The sequence below is a fragment of the Giraffa tippelskirchi genome, chromosome 9, assembly GCF_054371585.1.
Source record: "Giraffa tippelskirchi isolate mGirTip1 chromosome 9, T2T-mGirTip1v1.2.pri, whole genome shotgun sequence".
NCBI classification, from domain to species: Eukaryota; Metazoa; Chordata; class Mammalia; order Artiodactyla; family Giraffidae; genus Giraffa; species Giraffa tippelskirchi.
The window spans coordinates 137394935-137421458 of NC_137283.1; the positions used below are offsets into that span (position 1 = coordinate 137394935).

General features: G+C 41.0%; 1 protein-coding gene across 38 annotated transcripts in view; it reads right to left on the bottom strand.

The window, feature by feature from the left end:
- Positions 1-26524, bottom strand: part of AHI1 (Abelson helper integration site 1) — a 210148-nt gene that overhangs the window by 21182 nt on the left and 162442 nt on the right. For 37 of the 38 annotated variants that reach the window (XR_014065020.1, XR_014065021.1, XR_014065018.1 and 34 more), the window contains 2 exons: positions 21780-21942; positions 18299-18399 (listed from right to left, as the gene is read on the bottom strand). Coding sequence is in view for 28 of the 38 variants with exons in the window: in XM_081528744.1 (XP_081384870.1) it covers positions 18299-18399; positions 21780-21942 (264 nt within the window). In the remaining 10 variants the exon portion in view is untranslated. Of the gene's footprint in view, positions 1-18298; positions 18400-21779; positions 21980-26524 lie in introns of all 38 variants that reach the window. The other variant, XR_014065017.1, reaches the window with a different exon arrangement.

Below are 26524 nucleotides of genomic sequence, written 5' to 3' on the forward strand. Positions count from 1 at the left end.
ATCCCACATGCTGTGGAGCAACTAAGTCTCTGTGCCACAAGTAGTAAGCCTGTGCTCTAGAGTCTGGGAGCCGCAACTACTGAGCGCATATGTTGCAACTACTAAAGCCCAAGTGCCTAGAGCCCGTGCTTTGCAACAAGAGAAGCCAAACAATGAGAAGTCCATACACCGCAACCAGAGAAAAACCCCCTCTCACTGCAACTAGAGAAAAAGCTCAAGATGCAAAGAAGACCCAGCACAGCCAAAAGTAAATAAAAGTTAACTAAAAAAGAAAAAAGAAAAAAAACTGATGGCAGATAACCAAGAAGGCAGGAAACATTAGAATGCCACCTCCTCACTAAAAAAAATTCTGCAAACTAAAGAATCATTTGAGTCAGCCACTGCCTCTTTTGGGACTGAACTATTTCCTAGTGATGAGTGATGTGGGAAGGAAACTGGGAGACTGAGGGAGATGTGGCAATTTTATCAAGTCCACTGCAGCCCTCTGCACACTGACCATCTGCCCATGAGCAACATCACTGCAGATGTTTGACAGGGTCAGGTCTGATTTGGAAGATTAATACATACCTCAGTACAGCTGCTTCCCTTTGTTTATCTGATCCTTCATTCAATAAGCATTTATTGAATACTTGCTTTGTGCTAGATGCTGGGAATTCAATTTTAAATGAGACACCGTCCCTGCCTTCAGGGAGCTTTTAGCTCTCTTATTTACATCCAAATGGGAAGACAAGAATAGAAGACAAAAGTTGTACACATGAGCCATGCTGGAGTTGTAGGCTACATTTTTCCTTTTGACCCTATGCCTGACCTTTTCTATCTCCATCTTTATTATAAAGATTAACAAGTTTTATAAAATGACTATGTACTTTTAGCAGCTTCCCTGATGCTCAGTGGTAAAAGAATCAGCTTGGAATGAAGGAGATGCTCGAGACATGGGTTTGATCCCTCGGTAGGGAAGATCCCCCACTCCAGTATTCTTGCCTGGAAAATCCCACGGACAGAGGAGCCTGGCAAGCTACGGTTCACAGGGTCGCAAAGAGTCTGAAGCGACTGAGCTTGTACTTTTAATAAAGTTTCAAAATACAGCTAATCCTCATTATTTGTGGATCCCTATTTGCAAATTTTCCTACTTGTTAAAATTTATTTGTAATCTTCAAATCAACCTGTGTGGTGCTTTTGCAGCTGAATACATGCGCTGGCGCAGAGTGGCAATGCATGTGAGCTGCCCAGTGCACATGTTCCAGATGAGGAAGGAGCATTCGAACCTCCTGATGCCTTAGCATGTTTCTAATGCTCTGACTTATTGTGTCAGTTCTCATACAGAAAACAAGTGCCCTTTTCCTGACCTATTTAGTGACATGTTTTTCACATTTTTGTGCTTTTTGTTGATGATTCTGCTGTTTGACAGGAACCCTAAGCCTATTGTTGAAATGCTGTCCCATGTGACTAACTGCAAGAGGGCTGAGGTGCCTCACAGATAAAGCCTGTGTGTGCTAGGTAGGTTTTGTTCGGGTACAAGTTGTACTCCATGGGTTCAATTTTAATGACTCGACTATATTAGATAAAGTGTTTTTAGACTGACATACATATAAAACAAGGTTATGTATTGGTGGGTTGATGAAAATCTTGTGACCAGAGGCTCTCAAGAACCTAATCCTGCATTTCCTCTAGGAGCTCAGGTTTAGAATTCAGTAATTCAGTGTTTATGGTGAATTTATATAACATAAGCACTGCAAATGAGGAGAACTGACTGTAGTTTCCAACATGGCTTCTGTGCACCCACCAGATTAGTATTTTACTAGTCTTAGTTGCTACCTTTCATAATCTTATTCCTTGACAAATGTATGAAGTTTTGGGGAACTCTGTCTCAATCAAATCATAATCATTCATTGAGAATATTCTATATGTACAGTACTAAGATGGGGACTTTGGGAGGAATACAAATGTTGGAAAGTTGATTCCCATTAGTTTCACATGGCTGTGTATAAGGGCTTATAGACTCCTTCTATTCAGTCAGGTCAACTGGAAGTTTATACCCTGAGGTCAAAGAGCCTGAAGTAGATATGTTACTCCTCTGATGAGGCTGGAAGAACATTCTCTAGCAAAATTCTGTAACTCTGTGACTACAAAGGAGCCTTCAGAAATATAAAGGATTATCCTGCAAATATTAGCACATTTAGGGTAGAGTCTGGGCACGGGTAGTTTTACACAAGTGCCCAAAGAGATTCTGAAGCCTAGCAGTTTGAGAACTACTACTCTAGCATATATCAAACCAGTAATTTGCGGGGTTTGGAGAGCTCAGGACTAATTCCTGACTTGTCTGTATGAAGCTGACTTGGCTTAGTAGCCAGTTAGCATGGATTGCTGTGATCTTTATGGTCTCCTCCCTTTCTTGCCTTCTTCCCTTCCACTGGTTGGAATCTCAATTCTTACTAGCACTATCCATCAAGGAGTTCAAGTTCCCTCCCAACAAGCAACATTAAACAGACACAGTAACTATCAGGCTCATAATTTATTGAGGGCAAATATACATATAAATGACTTGGCACTAAGGAAGTAGGTGATAAATGTGGTAAGAGACAAACAATATGCTACAAGATTATGGGAGAAAATGAGATTTCTCTGCACAAATGGAGGTTCCAGCTGGCCTTTCTGCAGCTCAGTCTTATTCCTTATTCCTCTTCCTCATTATGTCAGTGTGTGTACATATGTATATCTGTTCATGTTAGTTTAAACACAATTGCTTGGTCATGCTGCTTTTAAATTTGTTCTTTTGTTGTCTTCTTTAACCATGTATACCCAAGCAAAAAATCACACTTTTTTTTTTTTTGACATTTATAAGGTACATATTTCTTGGCTGTAGCAGACTAAATAAATATACATGGTATTTGAGGTAATCACAAAAGTTGTGATAAAAAATAATAAGTTGTGATAAATAATAAGATGATTCCCATGGAAAAATTCAATTTGAAGTGCAATTTAGATCTGTACCTGCCAGTGAGTTTAAGGACAGGGCAATATATAGACTTCATGGTCTTGTTTATCAGGCTTGATTTCTACTGTGATCTTGGGATTGAGACTGCTTTTTAGTCAGTGATTCTGCAAGTTGGTGGGAGAGAGCATTTTTTTTTACAAGGGAGATGCCAACTTTTGGAGGTTGATCAAATACCCTCTCTCCTTCATGGGAGATAGAGCAGTGGGTAGGAGGGTGCTGTTTAAACACACCCAAAGTAACAGGGAAGGACAAACAGAAGTGAAAGAAAGAAAAGACTCATCAAGTGCAAAAACGTTTAGTAAGAGAGTGATAAAAAACAAACCTGTTCCAGTATGTTCAGAGGGCTTTCATTGTACACATGGTTTGTGAGAGTAAAAAAAGACATTCAAATAGAAAAAGACTCTTCCCTTTGTATGTCAACTGGAGAATCATGTTAAAATCAGGGACAACCACGATCACTTTATTGGGATTGCTAAGTAGTAACAATTAAGAACAGGTTTTTGTGTGTGCTTAGTCAAGTCTGACTCTTTGTGACTCCACAGATGACAGCCCTCCAGGCTCCTCTGTCCATGGAGTTCTCCTGGCAAGAACACTTAAGTGGGATAGCCCTTTCCTTCTCCAGGCGATCTTCCCGACCCAGGGATTGAACCTGGGTCTCCTGCACTGCAGGCAGAATCTTTACCATATGAGCCAGAGGAGAGGGCAACAATAAGAACATTAGCAAACAGTTGATTTTCCATATGAGTATACAGTGGAAGTGACAAATAGGTTTAAGGGAATAGATCTGATAGAAAGAGTGCCTGATGAACTATGGACAGAGGTTCGTGACATTGTACAGGAGACAGGGATCAAGAAAATCCCCATGGAAAAGAAATGCAAAAAAGCAAAATGGCTGTCTGAGGAGGCCTTACAGATAGCTGGGAAGAGAAGAGAAGTGAAAAGCAAAGGAGAAAAGGAAAGATATTCCCATCTGAATGCAGAGTTCCAAAGAACAGCAAGGAGAGATAAGAAAGCCTTCCTCAGCGATCAGTGCAAAGAAATAGAGGAAAACAACAGATTGGGAAAGACTAGAGATCTCTTCAAGAAAATTAGAGATACCAAAGGAACATTTCATGCAAAGATAGACTCGATAAAGGACAGAAATGGTATGGACGTAACAGAAGCAGAAGATATTAAGAAGTTCAGTTCAGTTGCTCAGTCGTGTCCGACTCTTTGCGACCCCATGAATTGCAGCACGCCAGGCCTCCCTGTCCATCACCAACTCCCGGAGTCTACCCAAACCCATGTTCATCGAGTCGGTGATGCCATCCAACCATCTCATCCTCTGTCGTCCCCTTCTCCTCCCGCCCCCAATCCTACCCAGCATTAGGGTCTTTTCCAATGAGTCAACCCTTCGCATGAGGTGGCCAAAGTATTGGAGTTTCAGCTTCAACATCAGAAGAGGTGGCAAGAATACACAGAAGAACTGTACAAAAAAGATCTTCACGACACAGATAATCACGATGGTGTGATCACTCACCTAGAGCCAGACATCCTGGAATGTGAAGTCAAGTGGGCCTTAGGAAGCATCACTACGAACAAAGCTAGTGGAGCTGATAGAATTCCAGTGGAGCTATTTCAAATCCTGAAAGGTGATGCTGTGAAAGTGCTGCACTCAATATGCCAGCAAATTTGGAAAACTCAGCAGTGGCCACAGGACTGGAAAAGGTCAGTTTTCATTCCAACCCCAAAGAAAGGCAATGCCAAAGAATGCTCAAACTACCGCACAATTGCACTCATCTCACATGCTAGTAAAGTAATGCTCAAAATTCTCCAAGCCAGGCTTCAGCAATACGTGAACTGTGAACTTCCAGATGTTCAAGCTGGTTTTAGAAAAGGCAGAGGAACCAGAGATCAAATTGCCAATATCTGCTGGATCATCGAAAAAGCAAGAGAGTTTCAGAAAAACATATATTTCTGCTTTATTGACTATGCCAAAGCCTTTGACTGTGTGGATCACAATAAAATGTGGAAAATTCTGAAAGAGATGGGAATATCAGACCATCTGACCTGTCTCTTGAGAAACCTGTATGCAGGTCAGGAAGCAACAGTTAGAACTGGACATGGAACAACAGACTGGTTCCAAATAGGAAAAGGAGTACGTCAAGGCTGTATATTGTCACCCTGCTTATTTAACTTATATGCAGAGTACATCATGAGAAATGCTGGGCTGGAAGAAACACAAGCTGGAATCAAGATTGCCGGGAGAAATATCAATAACCTCAGATATGCGGATGACACCAACCTTATGGCAGAGAGTGAAGAAGAACTAAAGAGTCTCTTGATGAAGGTGAAGGAGGAGAGTGAAAAAGTTGGCTTAAAGCTCAACGTTCAGAAAACTAAGATCATGGCATCTGGTCCCATCACTTCATGGGAGATAGATGGGGAAACAGTGGAAACAGTGTCAGACTTTATTTTTTTGGGCTCCAGAATCACTGCTGATGGTGACTGCAGCCATGAAATTAAAAGACGCTTACTCCTTGGAAGGAAGGTTATGGCCAACCTAGATAGCATATTTAAAAGCAGAGACATTACTTTGCCAACAAAAGTCCGTCTAGTCAAGGCTATGGTTTTTCCAGTGGTCATGTATGGATGTGAGAGTTGGACGGTGAAGAAAGCTGAGCGCCGAAGAATTGATGCTTTTGAACTGTGGTGTTGGAGAAGACTCTTGAGAGTCCCTTGGACTGCAAGGAGATCCAATCAATCCATCCTAAAAGAGATCAATCCTGGGTGTTCGTTGGAAGGTCTGATGTTGAAGCTGAAACTCCAATACTTTGGCCACCTCATGCGAAGGGTTGACTCATTGGAAAAGACCCTAATGCTGGGTAGGATTGGGGGCGGGAGGAGAAGGGGACGACAGAGGATGAGATGGTTGGATGGCATCACCGACTCGATGGACATGGGTTTGGGTAGACTCCAGGAGTTGGTGATGGACAGAGAGGCCTGGCGTGCTGCAATTCATGGGGTCACAAAGAGTCGGACACGACTGAGCGACTGAACTGAATTGAATTTTCCATAGCTTATGTAAAGATTAGCGTTCAGCCAAGTTTCTTAAGCAAAGGAAATAAAAGATAGTCAAGTGACATCTAAATTTAATTGACACACTTTATACACATTCATCACACTGAGCCTCACATACCTGGATACATCTTTATGTGAACTGTTGTTTTTAAGTTGTGTAGTATGTAACTCCAACAACACTACTTACATACTTGCAGGTAATGGGAAAATAAAAGCAAAGTTTCCTTATCAAGATCTTCAAATAAGAATTGTAATTTGAGGAAAAACACACATAACCATATGTATACAAAATATTATATATATTTCTATTAAAATAGAGCAGTTTCTTTCAGCTGTGGGGTGTGGGTGAGGTAATTTTGATCCCCAGGGAAAATGTCTGGAAAACATTTTTGATTGTCACAGCTGGAGGGGGTTAGTGCTTCTGGCATCTAGTGGGTAGAGGCCAGGAAGGCTGCTCAACATCCTACAATACACAACACATTGCCTGTGAACAAAGAATTATCTGGCTCCACATGCCAACGGTGCCAAGGCTGAGAAACACTGGAGTGCCTGACAAAACAAGAGGCCAGCAGAGTTAGGGTATCAGAGAACTTCAGAAAGAAAGGTCACGCTGACTGTCAAGTCAGAAGACAGGGGGAGTGACAGCAATCAATTCCGCCACTATCTAAAGGGCAATTTACAACTTGGAATGACTGGTGGGAAGTTCTCCCAATGACATCTATCACAATTTAGATCTGTAATAGATTATAAGAGGGATGTTATGGTTAACTTTTGAAAAGATCATCATGGAGAGCAAATACTGTATTATGCTATCAAACAGACCTTAAAGTCACTGTCAGAGAAAGTGTGGGCCAAGAAGAACATTGGTTTCACCCAGTACAGCATCATGTATTTTATACTTTTATGTGTCTCATCGTTCAAAGATTAGAATCTAAATTTGCCTTCTCAGAATCATGAAAGAGTCTTTCAAATACTTATCAATGGTTTATTGAAATAATTATGAAGACTTTATCGAGAAATTATATTATTCTCTAAACTAAGTTTTCATGGAAGATTTGTATGAGAAAATGAGATGTGATACAAGATGGGCTCAGAGACTCAAACCAGTTGAATAATCATTGGGTTGCTACACTGCAAAACAACTTTGCCCTGACATTATTTTGTACACATTTTAAGTGATGGGAGTTAGGAAGACATCAAAGAAAATGAAAGTGAAAAGTGAAAGTCAAAGTCATTCAGTCATGTCCGACTCTTTGTGACCCATGGACTGTAGCCTGCCAGGCTCCTCTGTCCATGGAATTCTCCAGGCCAGAACACTGGAGTGGGTAGCCATTTCCTTCTCCAGGGAATCTTCCCTACCCAGGGATCGAGGCCAGGTCTCCCACACTGCAGGTGGATTCTTTACCAGCTGAGTCACCAGGAAAGCCCAAGGATACCGGAGTGGGTAGCCTATCCCTTCTCCAGCGGATCTTCCCAACCCAAGAATTGAACCACCTACACTGCAGGTGGATTCTTTATCAGCTGAGCTACCAGAGAAGCCCTCAAGAAAACGAAATATTCCCCAAACCTACCTTGGGGGGTTGAGACTAAAACCACTGGCAATTATCTAGGAGAGAAAAATTGAGAGGACAAGGAGTTTGTGGGGACTCACTCTGTGGAGGCTAAGAGGGTCCTGGAAACACGGAGGGGAACCGCCCAAAGTAGCAAGAAACAGAGCTGCAGGGGAAGAGACAACGCACAGGCTGAGTTACCCCCGTCACAGACAGTGACTGAGGAAGAGGTGCAAGAGGAGAATGAGCAGTAAAACTTGTTACAGACCTTCAACAGAGTTAAGATTTCATGGGTTCTTGCAGGGCAAGAGAGATTCTGGAGGTTTTCAGAGTTCCTCTGTGTAGAACGTTTAGCGACTTTATTATTGGGAGTGCAATCTGTGCTTGGGAGGAGACTCACACTGTCTTTGCTGCTGTAATATCACTGGGGATCCCACTCACTTTCTTTTTTTTTTCAATGCTTTTAAAAAATCATTTATTTATTTATTTTTGGCTGCTCTGGGTCTTTGTGGCTGTGTGCTCGCTTTCTCCAGTTGAGGTAAGTAGGGGCTATTCTTCATTGTGGTGCGTGGGCTTCTCACTGTGGTGCACAAGCTCCAGGCACATGAGCTTCAGCACCTGCGGCTCAGGGGCTCTAGAGCACGGGCTCCCGTAGTTGTGGCCCACCGGCTTAGCTGCCTCGTGGCACGTGGGCTCTTCCCAGACCAGGGATCAAACACATGTCCCCGGCACTGGCAGGTAGATTCTCATCCACTGAACCACCAAGGAGTCGTCCACTCACTTTCTTTGCAGGGCATGGTATCACTCTAGACTAAATATATTCTTCAAATGTAAATAACACTTTTCTTTAAAAATTGACATCTTTTTCCTTTAAATATTTATAAGTTATTGACCAAATTATGGAGAGAAAAAGAAATATCAGTGTCTGCACTGAGATACTTTATGGGACACCAACAAGCACTTGAATGTTTATTTACTTATAAGTTAAAATTTTGACTTAGTTCTCTTCAGATAAAGAAAGAAAAGTTCAAATGTTCCCTGAATTTTAAAGTGAATCAAGCATATAGTAATTTTTATCTATCTGATAGAATAAATTAGAGGTTTAATCAACTGTGTTTTCTTTGATAAATGAATTACTTAAAGTGAAAAAGATATAAATTGATTTTATTCTTGAGCATTAGTAAGAAGGTAATAATAATCATGATTTTATTCAATGATTTAGTGTATATTACCTAACTTTTAGGTAGCTGGAAAAATCCACCACTGTCTACTATAAATTTGCTGTTGGACATCAACACAGTAATAAAATCATATAATTCCTATGTTTAAGAGTAATATGGATATACTTCTGTTACAAGAAGAAGTAGAGGGAAAATTTTTTTCTATATGAAGTGATTTTTAAAAATAGTGATACAGAGCATAATTAATCCAGGCTTTAATAAACAGTCAACTTTGGGGATGAAGAGTGTAAATAAAAGTTAGATATTTTGTAGAATAAGGCACAAACATGCACACTGAAGGCAACTTATTCACGGCCTACTATTTTCCTGATGGGCTGACAGAATTATCAATGTAAAATTTTGTGTGCATGTGTTTAGCTGGAAGAGGAACTACCATGGAGTTATCTGATGCTTTGGGGTTCTCTGTTCTTATTTTGGACTAGACAAGAAAACAGCTGTTCCTGAATATAACTGGAGTATGCAGTTCAGTTTGGAAGTCAGCGCTTCTGAATTAACCAAGTCTGCTCTCTCTGACTCTATATGGTAAAGTAAAATTTTGAAAATAATTAAAACACTTTTCTCTCACGAAGAGATGAGCTATGATGGATATTTTAACAATTATCTTGGAATAAAAAAATTACTATTATTCATTTAACGAGTTTTTAGAGAAAGACATAAAACATCACACTAATTTCTCCACATTTATAGAAATAATCTAATATTTCTATGCATAACTGTTACTATATGCCTAGCACTTACACAAAAACGTAATTGGTTAACACTGAAAAATTTACTGAAATTAGAAGGTACTCTTTTATCATAGGTTTCATTTTTTAGTAATTAAAAAAAGAAGAAAATAAGCACTTTCAGAAATTAAAAAAAAAACCTAGGCATTTTAGGTATTAAAAAAAGATAACTGTGATATTTCAGTATCTTGAAACTATAAAAAGAACAGAAATAGCTGTGGTAATAAGAACAGATACCTAGATATTTTTATTAAAAAGATAAACTCAAAATGAACTAAAGACTTAAATGTAAGCCCTGAAACCATAAAACTCCTCAAAGAGAATACTGGCAATAAACACTCTGACGTGGGCCTTAGTAATATTTTTGGATCTGTTTCTTCAGGCTAGGACAACAAAAGCAAAAACTAACAAATGTACTACATGCTCAGTTGTGCCTGACTCTTTGTGACCCTATGCGCTGTATCTTTGTGACCCTATGAACTGCAGCCTACCAAGTTCCTCTGTCCATGGGATTTTCCAGGCAAGAATACTTGAGTGGGTTGCCATTTTCTCCTCCAGGGAATCTTCCCTAACTCAGGGATCAAACCTATGTCTTCTGCATTGCACGTGGATTCCTTACCACCGACCCACCTGGAAAGCCCTAACAAATGGTATTACATCTCACTAAAAAGCTTTTGCACAGTGAAGCAAACCACTAACAAAATGAAAAGGCAGCCTCCTGAATGGGATTAGATAGTTTGGTGCTATGTCCAATAGGGGGTTAATATTCAAAAGAACACATGCATCTTAATATCTAATAAACAAACAAACAACCCAATTGAAAAATGGGCAGAGGATCTGATCAGATATATTTCCAAAGAAGACATCCAGATGGCTAATGGGTATATGAAAAGATGCTCAATATCAGTTGTCATCAGGAATAATGCAAATCAAAATCACAATGAGATATCACCTCACACCCGTCAGAATTGCTATCCTCAAAAAGACAAAAAATAGCAGGTGTTGGCAAGGAAGCCGAGAAAAGGAAATCTCTGTGCACTGCCGGTGGGAATATAAATTTTTACAGCCACTGTGGCAAAACAGTAGGGGAGATTCCTCGAAAAATTAAAAAGAGAACTACCATATAATACAGCAATTCCACTTTTGGGTATTTACCTGAAGAAAACACAAGCACTATTTCAAAAAAATGTACGTATCCCTACTTTCACTGGAGCATTATTTACAATAGCCAAGATACGAAGCAAGCCAAGTGTCCATTGATAGATGAATGGACAAAGATGATGTGGTATATATTAATGGACATAAAAAGAATAAAATCTTGCCATTTGTGAAAACATGGATGGATCTAGAGGGTATTATGCTAAGAGAAGTAAGTAAGATGGAGAAAGACAAATATCCTATGATTTCACTTACATGTGGAATCTAAAAGACAAAACAAATGAACAAACAAAACAAAAACAGGCTCAGATACATACAGAGAACAAACTTTGAAGGGAGGGGGTGGGGGGGATGGGCAAAACAGGCGAAAGGGATTAAGAGGTACAAAATTGCAGTTACAAAATAAATAAATTATAGCATAAGGAATATAGTCAATAAGATTATAACAATTTCATATAGTGACAGATGGTTACTAGATTTACTGTGGTGATCACTTCATAATATATTTAAATGTTGAATCACCATGTCACACACCTGAAACTAACATTGTATGTCAACTATACTTCAAAAAAACTAATTTAAAAAGATGTCTAAGATATATTGCTGAAATAAAAATATTAAGTATGATCCTAGTTTCATCAAAACAAGGAACAGACATGAACAGATATGTATACATATATCCAGATAACATCTTTAAAGGGTATGCAAGAAACAGAGTAAACATGAATGCTAGCAGGACAAAGGGATTTTATCTTTCATTTACACTATTCTCTATTGTTTGGATTTTTAAAACTATGAGCATATATTACTTTTATAGTATAAATAAAAATTTTACAAAAGGAACTTTAACAACAACTTTCCTCCACTAATACATGAATGATGTAGGTTAGTACTTAGGCTAGCAAAAATAAAAAGCCTAAAAACAGTTCACAGTACAAACACAAATGAAAGTTGTCAGCATTTCTGTTTTCCCAAACCTCCTGAGTTGCTTTTCTCCCTGACAGCACCGATATTCTTCCTTCTATAAGATGTAAATTTACAGCACACCGCAATGAAGATTTTCTGGAATGAGCTTGAGAAAACATTCTCCTATACCCCTGTGGTACATGTTAATTTGGGGAATCTCTGGCCACTTGTGGAGTGTAATGAACAAGACTCATCCTCTCCTCTTGCAGAGGAAAAGCCAAATGCTGCCATCACCTGCCAACATTTCAATGAACCACACGAATGTTGGAAGGTATCTGGTACACTGAGCAACACAACAGGTGTGTTCCACTTGGAAAGACTTAAGAAGATTTAGCAGCTGCCAAAAGGTATAATTTTACTTCTTATTCTGTAGTTTGAATAGAAATAATAATAATAAAAAACTATTGAAGGGGTTTCTTTCCTTTTTTTCTTAAGAAATACAGACAATATGATTCTAAAGACTTCCACGTAAAGAAAGGGTACAACGAAACAAACATTAAAAAGGGATGTAAAAAGGTAGCGTGAGGGCTTCCCTGGTGGCTCAGTGGTAAAAAATCCACTTGCCCATGAAGGAGACATCAGTTAGATTCTTGATCTGGGAAGATCCCACATGCTGCAAAGCAACTAATCCCCTGTGCCACAACCATTGAACCTGTGCTCCAGAGCCTGGGAGCTGCAACCACTGAGCCCATGGGCCACAACTACAGAAGCCGACACACCCTAGAGCCCTCACTCCTCAATAAGCAAAGCCACCACAACGAGAAGCCCGCGTGTACACAGCAATTAGAGAGTAGCCCCTGCTCTTCCCAACGAGAGAAAAGCCCGTGGAGCAACGAAGACCCAGCACAGCCAATAAGTAAACATATAACATTAAAAAAAGGCAATCTAATGCAAAACGTGGCTAGCTGTGTAGGTAACAGCTGTCTGCCTGTGTTGCTGACTAGACGGGGAGGACAAAGAGTACTGGCCTGAGGGCAAGGAGGCTGGGCTCCTACCAGCAGGGCTGTTCTGAACAAACTCCTTATAACCTTTCCGGATCTATCTTGATTTACTTATCTACAAAAAGGAGCTGACTAGAATCATCTGGGTTGATCTCTATGGTTCCTTCCATGTCACTAATTCTATACTTCTATGATCTTAGGACCCACTCTCCAACTCGCCTCCAATTCTAGTCGCTTATCAGAGATCACTTTTCATGTTCTTTTCTTCTTTTTAAGAAAAAACTTATCTCACATATGATAATAAAAATAAAACTTGCACATGAAATTAAACACCTGATAGAATTTGTGGCAGGTTTATAAGGCAGGATCTTGATAAAATCAAACCATACATACTCTGATAAAGAAACTAAACTGAAGAAATGCAACTATGCCAGGTGCTAAGGAAGCCCAGCTACACATTTCTCAAGGACTGGCTGTTTGCGTCATGACTCAAGAGTATACCCAAGGCATTTTGGTTACCTGGGACACCGTTAACGTTTCCCGGGGACTTCTCACATAAGCTTAGATCATTCTTTATACTTTCTCCAAAAGGGAAGTAAAACAGTGTCTAACTATACATGTGGTACATTCCACATGTCAAGACAAATACATATATGTAAGATTCTAGTGGCTCAGATGGTAAAGCGACTTCCTATAATGCGGAAGCCCTGGGTTCAATCCCTGGGTTGGGACGATCCCCTGGAGAAGGAAGTGGCAACCCACTCCAGTACTCTTGCCTGGAAAATCCTACGGATGGAGGAGCCTGGTAGGCTACAGTCCGTGGGGTCGCAAAGAGTTGGACACGACTGAGCAATGTCACTGGTTGGTTGGTAGTCTAATACGTGGATTCAGATAAAGTAAATCAAATTATGTTCTTCAACAAAAGAAATCCTTGTATCTTAAGCCTTAAAGCCTTATTTGAGCTCCATCTTCTCCAGGAGAATTTTTCTCCTTCTTTCCCTAAATGTATTCCTAGCCTCTAACACTTCCTTACTCTACCTATTTATGTTTTTAAATGTTTTACGTGCACATCTACAAGTTCTTTGGATCTACCAGAGTTAGTGTTTGGGCAGCAGTGGGAGAGCCTGAAGCAGACCTCAAGGGTCAAGTTGGGTATCTGAAGAGCTGTCTGTTGGGGTATAATATAAAGGTCTATTTCAAGCATGAACATCAGTCTGTGGGAAGACAAGGCAGACAAAATTTAAAAAATCAATTACAGTCTAGACTGAGAGTAGGGTGCAGCAAGTTCTGCTAAGGAGAGGAGCGCCACAGGCAGTGAGCACTGGGGAGTGTTAGAGGCAGGGAGAGGTCTCCTTCCGCGGGAGCACAGGGGCACCAGGAAGAGGCAGCCAGTGAGACCCTGACGGAGCTCCTTGTAACCCCTCTGGCTGAGGAAGAAGTAGCTCAGGAACACGCTAAAGTGGGTTCGGTGTCAAAGGTCAGCCTGAGGCACAGGTGGGAACACCAGGAAGCCAACACAAGTAAAGGCCATGTCTTTCAAAGCATCTCACTTCGGTCCTGACACAGAACACAAATCTTGTTAGCTGTTACGATGACCCCATGCCAATGTCATAAACGCTTTCACTGCGTGTATGTCTTTGGGTTAAATTTATATTAGCATCTTCCTAAATTCTCAAATATGGTGAATTCCAAACAATGGATACTATTACACATGTGACATCTGCCCATAGCCAAATTCCACGCCAATTCTTTCAACTGTATCCTTTGTAGTCCCCATACTATTACAGGCAACCATTGCCATAAATCCTTGCTGGATTTGTAACTGGAGTTTTACCAAGAATTGTTTGTGTTTCAATTCTCTGCAGCAGAAGCTGTTCATTCACACATAAGCCAACCATGAACCACGGGGGCTGGAGTTAACAATGGCTTCCTCTTAGCTCCCCACTGCTGATTTCAGGCTGTTATGTTGTACCTTAAGAGCACTCGTCCTTGGGTACCTTGACATCTGGCTATAACATACTTTATGTATCTTTGCAGCTCTTACCTTCAGACTATGTGGTCACTCGTACACAATGGCTCTCAATGTTGGCTGTACAATAAAATCACCTGGAAAGCTTCTGCAATCTACCCATGCCAAGGCCCTATTCCAGCCCAATTAAATCAATCTGTGGATGTGAACACAGGCATTTTTTTTTTTTTTAATTTCTCAGGTGACTTTAATGGGAAGCCAAGGTTGAAACATCTGCTTTACACAAGAATTAAGAACTTCAGCTCCTGGTTCACCTGTGCCCTCTTCCTCCCAACTCTTGTAACTGTCCTAGAATTTTAATGTCCAAGAGAACAACCTGCCCAACCAATAACTCTAATTCCTTGACCAGCTCAATTCTAATGACATGTCCTTTAATTTCACTCCAGCTCTTATACACAACTCTGTGGATTTATCATAACTTTGAGCTGCCTGGCATCTGATATATTAAATAAGCAAGAGAACTTCTGGATTTACAGGTCATCATTTCAGTTTCATACTATGCTGCCACTGGGGTGTGGGTGGCTTGCTGCAACCCTGCTAAGTCTGCCAGTCTTCTCTCAATTCCATGTCCTTTCTGATCTGGCTGATCCTCCGTGGTGGGTCACTCCTGTGACTGCTTGCCCAATGCTATCAAGTCCCTTCTCTTGTTCTCTGTCACACCCACAAAACCTCCAATTATGCATCAGACCGAATCTGCCTTCTCCACTGCCAGGCCTAGATGCTGAGGATTACTGAGAGAAAACCCAACAACAGGGAAAGATGCCACCAAGGCTTTTACGGTATTCAAACAGTAGCTCTCAGAACTACTCAGGAATCTATTTGTCCCCAGTGAGCTCTGCTCCTGCTGTCCTTACAGGTATTCTCACAGTCACTATTCTTTCTGTCTCACTCCTATGACCCTCACATTGGAAGCAGACCCTCCTTCCTGTTTTGGAGAACACGGAGATATGCTTAATTTCTAAGCTTCCATGCTATCAACTTACCTGTATCCTCTTTTATGTTTACCTATTTTAGAGGGGTAATGCTCTATGCTCAGCATGGCCAGACAACACTCCTTTATGGAGAGGGCTGTCCTGGGGATGCTATGATGTTTAGCCACATCTGTGACCTCCACCCACTAGACGTCAGTAGTACCCCTGACTGATATTTGCAGAAATTTGCTGATATTTGCAGAAATTTCTCCAAGCATTGCCAGATGTGTCCTGGGAGGCAAAAATCACCCTTGGTGGAGAACCATTGTGGAGAACCATGATTTTATGTCATTCCAGTATTTAGAAAGCCATTCCTGGAACCAGGTCATCCTCCAGCCACCATATGACTTTTGTTTTCTTCAAGTGAAGCTCTGGGAATGTCTTCCACAGGTTCACTTGCAGAGGCCCCTTCTATTCGTCAATCCTCGTCACAGTAGTGTGAGTCCCTGACACTAGTGCTCCTGTGCCAGGTCCTTGGTGACCACATGCTGAGACCCTACCTGACCGGCTGTTTCTGACACTCTCGACTGCACCCTCCTTGAACCTCTCTTTTCCCCTGGCTTCCAGGCCACTTCTTTTTTCCCCTTCTTTCTCCTTTGATTATTCTTTCTTAATCTTTTCCCTTCACCTGTGAAGTGAAAGTCGCTCAGTCGTGTCCAACTCTTTGTGACCCCATGGACTGTAGTCCATGGAATTCTCCAGGCCAGAATACTGGAGTGGGTAGCCTTTCCCTTCTCCAGGGGATCTTCCCAACCCAGGGATCAAACCCAGGTCTCCCACATTGCAGGCAGATTCTTTACCAATTGATCCACAAGGGAAGCCCTTCACCTAACTGTCCCTTAAATCCTAGTTAGTGTTCAACTGGGATTCTGTCCTTGGCTGCCTTCTCTCAGAACTCTTTGCTCTAATGCTATCTCCTTTATTACAAAATTCAACTTTCTTCATATAATTCAATGAATACATTAACTCCCTCATTTTATTCTGACGCTCTACTGTCTCTCAAATTCCAGTCCTGAATTACTAGCTCCCCAGTGAATATTTCTATCTGGGAGCCCTAGAGACACCACTAACAAATCAAGATATCTATAACAACTCATCACATCCTACTCCCACCATTCCCTTTCTCTATCTCCCCAAATTCTCCTTATTCCTTTATTATTTCTGTGGTACCACTATCCATGTAGCTGTATAATAAGCCTTAGCAAAATCCTAGATTCCAACTTAATTAATCATATCTAATCAATCATAACATCCTGCCAATTTTACCTTATGACACCTCCCCTCCATCTCTAGTAGTTCAGGTTTTTATGTATTTTTTTCAATGGCTTCTTCACCAGTTTCCCAGCTCCCTCCAAGCCAACCACTATGCTGCCACTGGAATGGTATTTTTCTCCTGTAAATCTGTACATGTCTCTCCTTCTCCAGGGAATCCCCTCTGTCTGAAGGCTACAGTCTAAGCATCTGAGCAGAGCATGCTAGGCCTGGCTCCTATATTTCACTTACCCTTCTTTCCATCAGGCCCTGTGCTCCCTACACACAACCATCCCATACCACACCTTACCCAAACTATTCCCTCTGCTAGAATGTTTTTCCTAAGATCATTTACCTAGCACATCCTTTTTCATCCTATAAGCCCCAGCTCAAGCCTGACCTCCTCCGGGAACTCTTCCTGGACTCCCTAGGGCATATTTAGAGGGTAAGATCTTCATTATAGTTTCCATCATAGCCTGCTGAAATCGCCTGCTTGCAGAGGTCTCACCCATCAGCCTGTAGGCTCCTCAAGGGCAGGTGCCTTGGCTACTCAATCTTGTTTCAGTGAGGACTAAAGCGTGCTTAGCAAAGAAGTAAGCACTCGACACATACAGAATGAATGGCAGAAAAATACATGACAAGTTCAACTGTCAGAAAGCCTATCATGACATGGAATTTTTTCATATATTATATATTTACATATATATATATATATATATAAATATATATGTACATGCCTGCCAGTTTATGGAGTCAAAAAGAACCAAAGTTACTCAGACTAAGGTAAGAGTTAATGTCACATAATAAGTTAAATAAGTAATACATACGGTGGTACAGTGCTTATTAACTTTTCTACCAAAGCACTACCAGCATCAGAATTCTGCCTGATATCCTTAAGGAGTTGATTGCACAGGCTAAAAAATCATGACATTTCTCTGGCTGATTATATATCCATATTTATTTTAACCTGAAAACATTTAAAATTACTAATAAGTAAGGGGAATGCTCCAGAAAGATAGAGCATCTTTATTCTGTGGGCCCCAGTGTTTTTTTAGCATAAGTGTGGACCCCTCAGGTGAGGCTGCTGACAGTGTCAGTATTACAGTTACAGAAATATGCGTTGAGTGGAAATAGCGTGACACTAAAAGTCACAAGTTCCACTTTGGGTTTGCATCCTGTCACTTGGGCTGTGACTTGGGGGTCTACTTTAATCTCTCTGAGCCTCCTCAGTTTCCTTATCTGGAAAATGGCTATAATAAAGATTTGCCTTATATATTTCATAATGTTGGTGGCAATATTAGGAGAAACAATAATGTAAACAATGAAGGGTATAAGCAAGAAAAATGAAGTATTTCATCCAGAGAGGGTGAAAATCAAAGTACATGGAATACATTTACTTGAAAACATTTACCTTCTGCGGAGCTGGAAAAGCTTTTTCCATTTTGGCTTTTTCCTTAGGTGTTAAAGGAGGGGATCGCTCCTTTACCTCTGGAGGCAGTTCTTGATAGAGTGCTAGAATGGAACAAAGAATTCACATCATCAAATTGAGGAGCACCGTTCCATGGGGGCAAAACAACAATGGAGAGGTGCAGACATGCAACTAAAGACAATGCTATTCACCTCCTTGGTGTCACAACAAGCTGACCCAGCACTTATCATTAAGGCGACTCACAGTCTTCGTTATCCAAAGAGCACAACTTATGATCGGCAAGTCTTGATCAGCAGGTTTCAGAAATGTAGGAAGTCTCATTTTTACTGACTATGTGTGTGGTCATGCAGCTGCTTATTTCATTTTATCTTAATACATATTTACTGAGAACCTGCTATATGCAAGATCATCGGCCGGGTACTGCTGGAGGATATCTGAAGGTGACCAGCAACAGTCTTTGCTCTCAAGGAGCTTACAATCTAGTCAGAGACAGATGTGTTCACAATGAACTGCAGTATACAACAGAGTGTGATATTGTTCTGAAGAGAGACAGTAACAAAGACAAGTTCTGATGTGGAGATGGTAAATGCTTAATGGGAAAGCGGCATGTTTGTCAGACTGAAAAATAGGTAGGATTTTGCCAGGCAGAGGTGGATAAAGGATAATTTGCAAATATGGTATGAAATAAACATGGGACTGGGACTATGTATGACACAGAATCTACTCATGGTGTTGGGTCTCAGGTTCTTATAATCTAAGGTCATAATCTGTATAATCCACTTATACACATGGTGTTGAATCTAAACAGTTATGTGGGAATTTTAAAAGGCTTTAAAAGGAAATCTGTTTGGTTAAATGATGGGCAACTCTGAATTGAGAGGAAGAGTTCAAAACTGAACCAAAATTGAACCTGATCAAAATTCTAAAATTATTAGCTACATTAATGGGCTTTGTGTATGGGTTGATTTTATTATCGGTTTCTCTCTTACTGGAAAGGATGTTAGATGTGATTAACGGAGGCTGATCTAATTTCCCTTTCCAGTGGCTTAAGATACAAGGTAAATGTCCTTTGTGATAACAGGGTACCAATGTCTTCTATTATTTCATTCTCTTATTGGACAGGGCTTTCAACTGACTAGTTGAAAGAGGTTATGTGTGTATGAACACACACATACACACACACATTCCCTCAGAGCAATTGCTTTGTATAACTGGTTTTGGATAAAGGAGAATTTCTCCTACTATTTTCAGAGTGGAATATGCTGCTGCCAGTCATTTTTCCTCGAATGTTAAAACTGAGCAGGTGAGTTTTTGTTACATTTAGGTAAAAAGCAGGATAAAAGGAAAGGAAAAAAACGCCTGATGAACTGAGAATTCAGTCATATTCTCAGGTTTTCTGAGAACTTTTTGTTTGTTCTGGCCTTTGCAAGCCTTTCTCAATAAGCAGTGACTAATGCCAAAACCCCCCCCCATCAATCATTCTGGGGTACAATAAGGAATCATGGCATCAGAAGGATGTCCACTCCCTGAGACATGGAACTGCTTTCTGCACACAGCCACCACACATGGTCACTGCAGTATGCTTCATAAGTCCCACTTTGGTTCTTATGGAAGACAACCAAGTTTTATTGAATCTTTAATCCCCTGTGGATCAAATACCTATAGTTTTCCAATATTTGCAAGCCTAAGAGGTTATTTTTGCAAACTAACTAGATTCTAAAGTTAGCACCTAATACCCTCCTGCCTGGATATACACAATCATTTTATACCATCAAGTGAAAAAATACTTTAAATGTTTCCACTTGTATCTGGAAGAAATAACTGATTGTAATATCTAGTTAAAATGAAAGATATTCTCCAGAGTGACTAAGACTGTGCAGGAAGCACTTGGTTTAAAAACAGCAGCTACCCCTGCAGAATTCCAGCTGCTGGTCCTGTGGAAAGCCATCACTGGGAGGGGAGGGGAGCCACCTGGATGTCCGGGATGACTGCGAAGTGAGAGGTGCTGAGTGTAGGGGAGAGGACTGGGAATTAACCTATCTCCAGATTTCTTCCTTCCACACTGCCTTAACTTTTCTCTAGTCTGCATACTCCTTTAAATATAGAAGTATATTTCAGATAGAATTTAAGAGTCATTAGCTATTTAATGTTCAGAGAAAAAGAATTAAAACCATGGCAAGGAAATTAAGAATTTTTTTATGAGAGAGAAAAGTGGGTAATTTTCGAGAAACTTAGCACTTTGGAGGGGAGGAGTATGCTGAAAGCTGCAGATAAACAAGCGGGGGCGGGGGGGTGGGAGGAGTTACAGTGAGATTCAGGGCTCTTGGGGAGGGAGCCATGGGAAGGGCTGGGTGCAGACCTGGAAGGTGGTGCCCCAAGAGAAATAATTTTATCTGGGCCTAGCCCACAGCACCCAGGATTCATGGAATAATTTCTTTCTCCTTTCCTTTATTTCTCTTCCTTTAAAAATTTAGAACTGAGGTTAGAAATCAGTAGCGCTTTTGTTCAACCATAGTTTGGATTGAATGGAGTTTCAGAGACTAGCCCCAAACCAACTATTATTTTAATAATTACTTTGCAGAAACAAAAGACTTGGTAAACATTCAAAATGGAGAGTGTTCCCTTGGCTGCCTCTACTCTATTTTTAATTAACAGAACTATATGATTTTAGTGTTTCTGGAAGAAAGTTTAGAGATGATGGAGTTCGACTTCCTCGTTCTCTGGGAAGAAACGGAGGCATGGCAGTCTTAGCTGTGATGTCAGGATTAGCGCTCAGTTCTCCTGACCCCTGAGCATTCTGCTTTTCCTACCCCACAGCGAGCTGACCACCGATGGGACGTGTTTTTCTGAAGAAGAGCGGCTACGCGCTCTCCTTGCTTCATAGTCTTTAGCCTCTGTTTCAAGCTGTCTGTGTTACTTCTATTTTCTTCTCTCAAGGCCTGGCAGCAAATCTACAGCTTTCAGAAACTCGGATTTAGAATTTCTTCTCCAGCTCATTTCTTTTTCCTTTCACAAATGAGGGCTTAATTTACTTGAGAATGGAACAATCTATCGCAGCCTTTTTTTGAGGAGGTGCCAGTTATGCCTGGGGATACAACGTCAAAAGAATGGGAGTTGAGGAGGTTCTTAGGTGCCTGTCAACCTAGGAGTGGCAGGAGGAAGGGTGACGTCAGTGTGTGTGCAGCAGGTGGCCAGGAAAAGGGGCTGAAGGAGGTTGGTAGTGAGATGGGCAGGTCCCCTGGGATGGGAAGTCCATGAAGTCAGTATTCCAATCTCAGAATGTCATAGCTTTTGAGTGTACTAATGCCCCCTCCACTTTTTTTTTTGCAACTTGAAGAGCAATACCTCATTGGTAAACACATGCAAAAGTAACAAGACAGCAAGTTAAAGAGCAGAAGATGATAAAATCTGGGACTATCAGTTATACCATATTAGTAAACCAGGAAGGGAGCATAAAACTTACTTTCACTAGCCACATGATTAGCTGGAAAATAACCTTCCTGTCCCTTTCCTATGCTGCCATACCACCAGTCTTCATTATCTTTGAAAAACACTCGGATAATGTCTCCACGATGGATGGTTAGTTCATCTGATCGATTCGCTGTGTAGTCATAAAGAGCCACTACCTAAGGGAGAGATAAGACCACCACAGCTTTATCACAACTGTACCACAGAGAAAACCCCCAACATTCACTTCCTCTTGCAGAAGAGCAGCTGAAACCAAAGCAGTACTTTGGTGAGTCTGAGGCTGTCTCAAAGTTTGCTAATGGGATCAGGGGTGGTGGGAACACAGCAGGAGAAGCAAGATAAAAGGCTGTGGGATTGAGAAATGGTTACGAGCATTCAATACACTAAGATTAGCTTCAAAATAGCAGATGTTAATTTTTTTTTAAGTAAATTACTTGTGAAGCAAATAAAAAAAAAAGAAGCTCACACATCATTCACAGTCTTAGAATTGTTTCATTCTACCTTTGGTCCCATTCCCTGTGCTAAGCAGAGGCATCAGGAAAAAAAAATTCTCCAGAAGGTCAACACTTCTATAAAATAGGAAAAATGCAATTGAACAACCAGATTACATAATTTCATTGTGATCACTTGGGTTTACTGTCAATGTATCTTTTTGTGATGTACTTCTATACAAATACCATTTTTTCTGGTTTTTATATCAACAATCTAAATCTACCTTTAAAAACCTCTTGATAAGCTTATTTTCAAGAGACACAAATTTAAGAGGTAAGGCCTTCCTGTGAGAACCCCCTTTCTCTGTTATGTTACAGTAGTCACTATATTTGATTCTTTTTTCTTTTGAAAAACCAAATTCAAAATGAATGGCTTCAGCTGCTGCTAAGTCACTTCAGTCGTGTCCGACTCTGTGCGACCCCATAGACGTCAGCCCAACAGGCTCCCCCATCCCTGGGATTCTCCAGGCAAGAACACTGGAGTCTTCAGAGGCATCTACAAATCCCTTACAGCAGTTACAAGAAGGAAGAAAACCTCAACTCACTTCAGACATGATGCAGTGTGTAAAGCAGGACATAATACAATATAAATATACTACTTCCACTTTTTTCCCTATGCAAATAGAATTTGAAAACTTATAGGCTATACAACTATAATGTAATGGAAAACTATCATTACAACCCTTTGCATTTAGGTTGAGTACTGATTTATTCACCTAACAAGTAGGTACTGAAATCCTAATGTGCCTGGTTCTGTGTTAGGGACTGAACGTACAGTGATAAATAGGATAACTTCTAGAAGGGGCACCTTGCTTAGGCTTTGCCAAGGAATGAAAGATAATCAGGAAATAGCCAGCTGAAAAGATAGAAAAGTGTGTCCCAGGCACTGCACCCCATGTGTGAGAGTCCAGAGAACAGAAACCCCAAATGGTTCAGTGTGGTGGGAGTCTGGCATTAGAGGGAAGGATCTGGATAGAAGGCGGGAGAAGCCGAGGCTTCAGGAGTAAGTCAGTGCCAGATCATACATGATGGAGGGTTCAGACTTAACAGTATGGGCCATGGGAAGCAAGGAATTCCATAACAGCTTATAAAACTCTTTGTGGTGCCTTTAATTAATTTCAAATATTTATTAACATATTAACCAGAAGATTTTAATGGATACATTTGGAATTCACTATACAATGTAAGGGCAGTAATGATAATTAAATTAAATGGTAAAAATACAGTTCCTATTGTACTGCTTAGCACAGGCCCTAGTTTACAACCTGTTATGTAGGATGTTGTTTAAAATTGACAAATCTTTTGTAACTTTCAGTATATTGATGCTAACTCACTCATGTACAAGTGGGACTTATAATTTTCTCCTCCATTCTTCCTTCTCCAAACCTCTTCTCCTGAATTCTCCTGTGTTGCCCTATCACAGAAGAGGAAAGCTAATTAAAGTGCTGGGGTCCCTTGCTAGCTGCTTATGTGAATTTTCTTACTCAACCTTTGTGACAATCCTGTTGAAGGCAGAAAGTCTTATTTCAGTTTCATAAATGAGAAATTTGATATACAGAGAAATTTAGTAACTTGCTTAAAGTGAACTAGTAAGTGGTAGAATCAGGATTTAATTTTCTTTCATTTTTTGTTCTTAAACAAAACACATGCATAGGCCATCTTCGTCTAGTATCGAACACGGGGAAGAAGCAGCAGAGGAAGGGATGAGGGACATGGTACCCTAATCACTCATGAGAGACAAGGCACATTCTTGGACAGCAGCACATGGGCAGTCGGCTGGGCTGAGAAGACTGACTCCCTGGGTCACCTGCAGGCCCACTGTGCCCCTTTCATGACACCTGAGACCCCGTCCCAGAACCCGCCTGGGGATTTGGTCCCATTGTTCTTCATCCTGACATGCCTGTAGAAAGAGGAAGAGGTCCCACGAGCACACGTGCACTGAGGACACAGCGAAAAGGTGGCCGTCTGCACGGCAAGGAGAGAGGCTAGGAGAAACCAGCCTGGCCAGCTACTGGATCTTGGACTTCCAGCCTCTAGAACTGTGAGCAAATGCATTTTTGTTGTTTAAGTACCCTGTCTATGTTACAGCAGCTCTGGCCAACTAAAACAGAATATAGTCTCACAAGCTGATGATGTCAAGTGAATCACAAGTTACCAACCTCTTATGGTATTGCAAACTGGCAATACCTCATTGGCACCCAGCTAACGGCACTGTGTTCCACACCCTTATAATCTATCTCCTGATGTATAAACAATGTCCTCGTCACTAAACTCCACAACTACCACCTTTAACTACACTCCCAATCACACCATTACTGACATTTAGGTGAAAAATTGCTGCCCACTGAGAAGTCAGTGTGTTTCACATGGCAACAGCCCAAATGTGGGTGGCAGTGGAGTTATAATATCACCATCACGCTGAAGATATGTGACAAAGCCACGTGGATCGTGAGAATCTGCTTGTATTCCAGTGTGGTTTTTTCTTTTAGAAATATTTGTTTTTATTTACTTATTTGGCTGTGCCAGGTCTCAGTTGCAGCAGGCAGGATCTTTTAGTTGCAGCAGGTAGGATCTAGATCCCTGGCCAGGGATTGAACCCAGGCCCCCTGCACTGGGAGTGCAGAGTCTTAGCCACTGGACCACCAACGAAGTCCCACTGTGTGCTTTTATCATTATCTTCTCATTTGAAGACCACTTACTCTCTTCTGAGGCTTCCTTGGTGGCTCAGACAGTGAAGAATCTGCCTGCAATGTGGGAGACCTGGGTTCGATCCCTGGATTGGGAAGATTCCCCTGGAGGCGGAAATGGCAACCCACTCCAGTGTTTTTGTCTGGAGAATTCCATGGACAGAGGAGTCTGGCAGGATACAGTCCATGGGGTCACAAAGAGTTGGACACGACTGAACAACAACACTTTTGCTACTTTCACTACTACTACTGTCTTCTGAGCATCACAGTACACACAGTAAACTTTGCTTCTCTTAATTTGGCAGTGGCTTTGGCAGAAGTCATGTCTTCCCCATCTCCAATTAGATTTCATTGTCATCTCTCTGTTTTAGGATAAAGTAAATTCACACTGGAAGCTTTATTCTCCAAGCATTGGAAGACACAATTTCATGCAGTTTTGTCATGAATTAATACTATCTCTATTTTCTTCTGATTTTAGTAGGTCTTGTCACAGAAAATCTGTTCTGATCACTCTCTTGAAAAGTATCTTCCATAATGTACCATTTTGTGCATATGGTGGTCTGCACATAGGTGTGACAAAATATCATTCTTCAGTCATGTCAGACTCTTTGCGACCCCATGGATTGTAGCCCACCAGGCTCGTCTGTCCATGGGGATTCTCCAGGCAAGAATACTGGATGGGTTGCCATGCCCTCCTCCAGGGGATCTTCTTGGCCCAGGGACTGAACCCTGCATCTCTTACGGCTCCTGCATTGGCAGGAAGGTTCTTTACCACTGGGAAACCCCTCATTCCTCAGTACTATGATCCAAATCTTGAACTGATGAAATCTTTGTGAAATTATCTTGACTTATGAAATCTTTTAGCAATCTTTCTTTTTTGGCAGAAATTTAAAAATACGTGTTTATGTGCTCATATTGGTAATGACAGGTCTAGGAAATAAAATCTTCCACAAAATGCACTTGGTCACACTTTGACCATTATTGACATATTTGAAACAGAGTTCCCTCCCTTACTTAAAGCTTGCTGAGTTGCTTGGGCACAATCACTCATGGCAGAAGGGCCACTGGCAAGCTTTTTATTTTTTTGGACATATTTCTCAGACTTCTTAGCAGTGCCTCCCAGATACTATATCTTGGTTTAGGCAGAGTCTGCTAGGCTACTATAAGACATTTATGTGAACTCTTCTTTGCATTATCTTTTCATTAAAATAGTTGTCTCTGAAGACTTCTCAATGGATCTTGAAACCACTGTGCTGAAGGAACTTTAACCAGTATTCCTCAACAGCCAATGTTCCTTGCAATGTTTTCCATGATGCAATCCAAAAATTAATACTCACAATGACCCCAAGTCATTCAACCAACTAAGTTATATTGAATAAATCATACACTTGAGCACTTTCTCTTCCAACGCTGCTTCTGTGGGCCTATAATCATCAGGGAGTTTCTTCATGCCAGACTGCAGCCAGTGAGGCACCTCTTCCCTCTGCTTCTTACTTGCTACCTTGATTTCAGAATCCTGCCCTCCAGACCAGTGAAAGAATAAATTTTTTTTGTTTTAAACC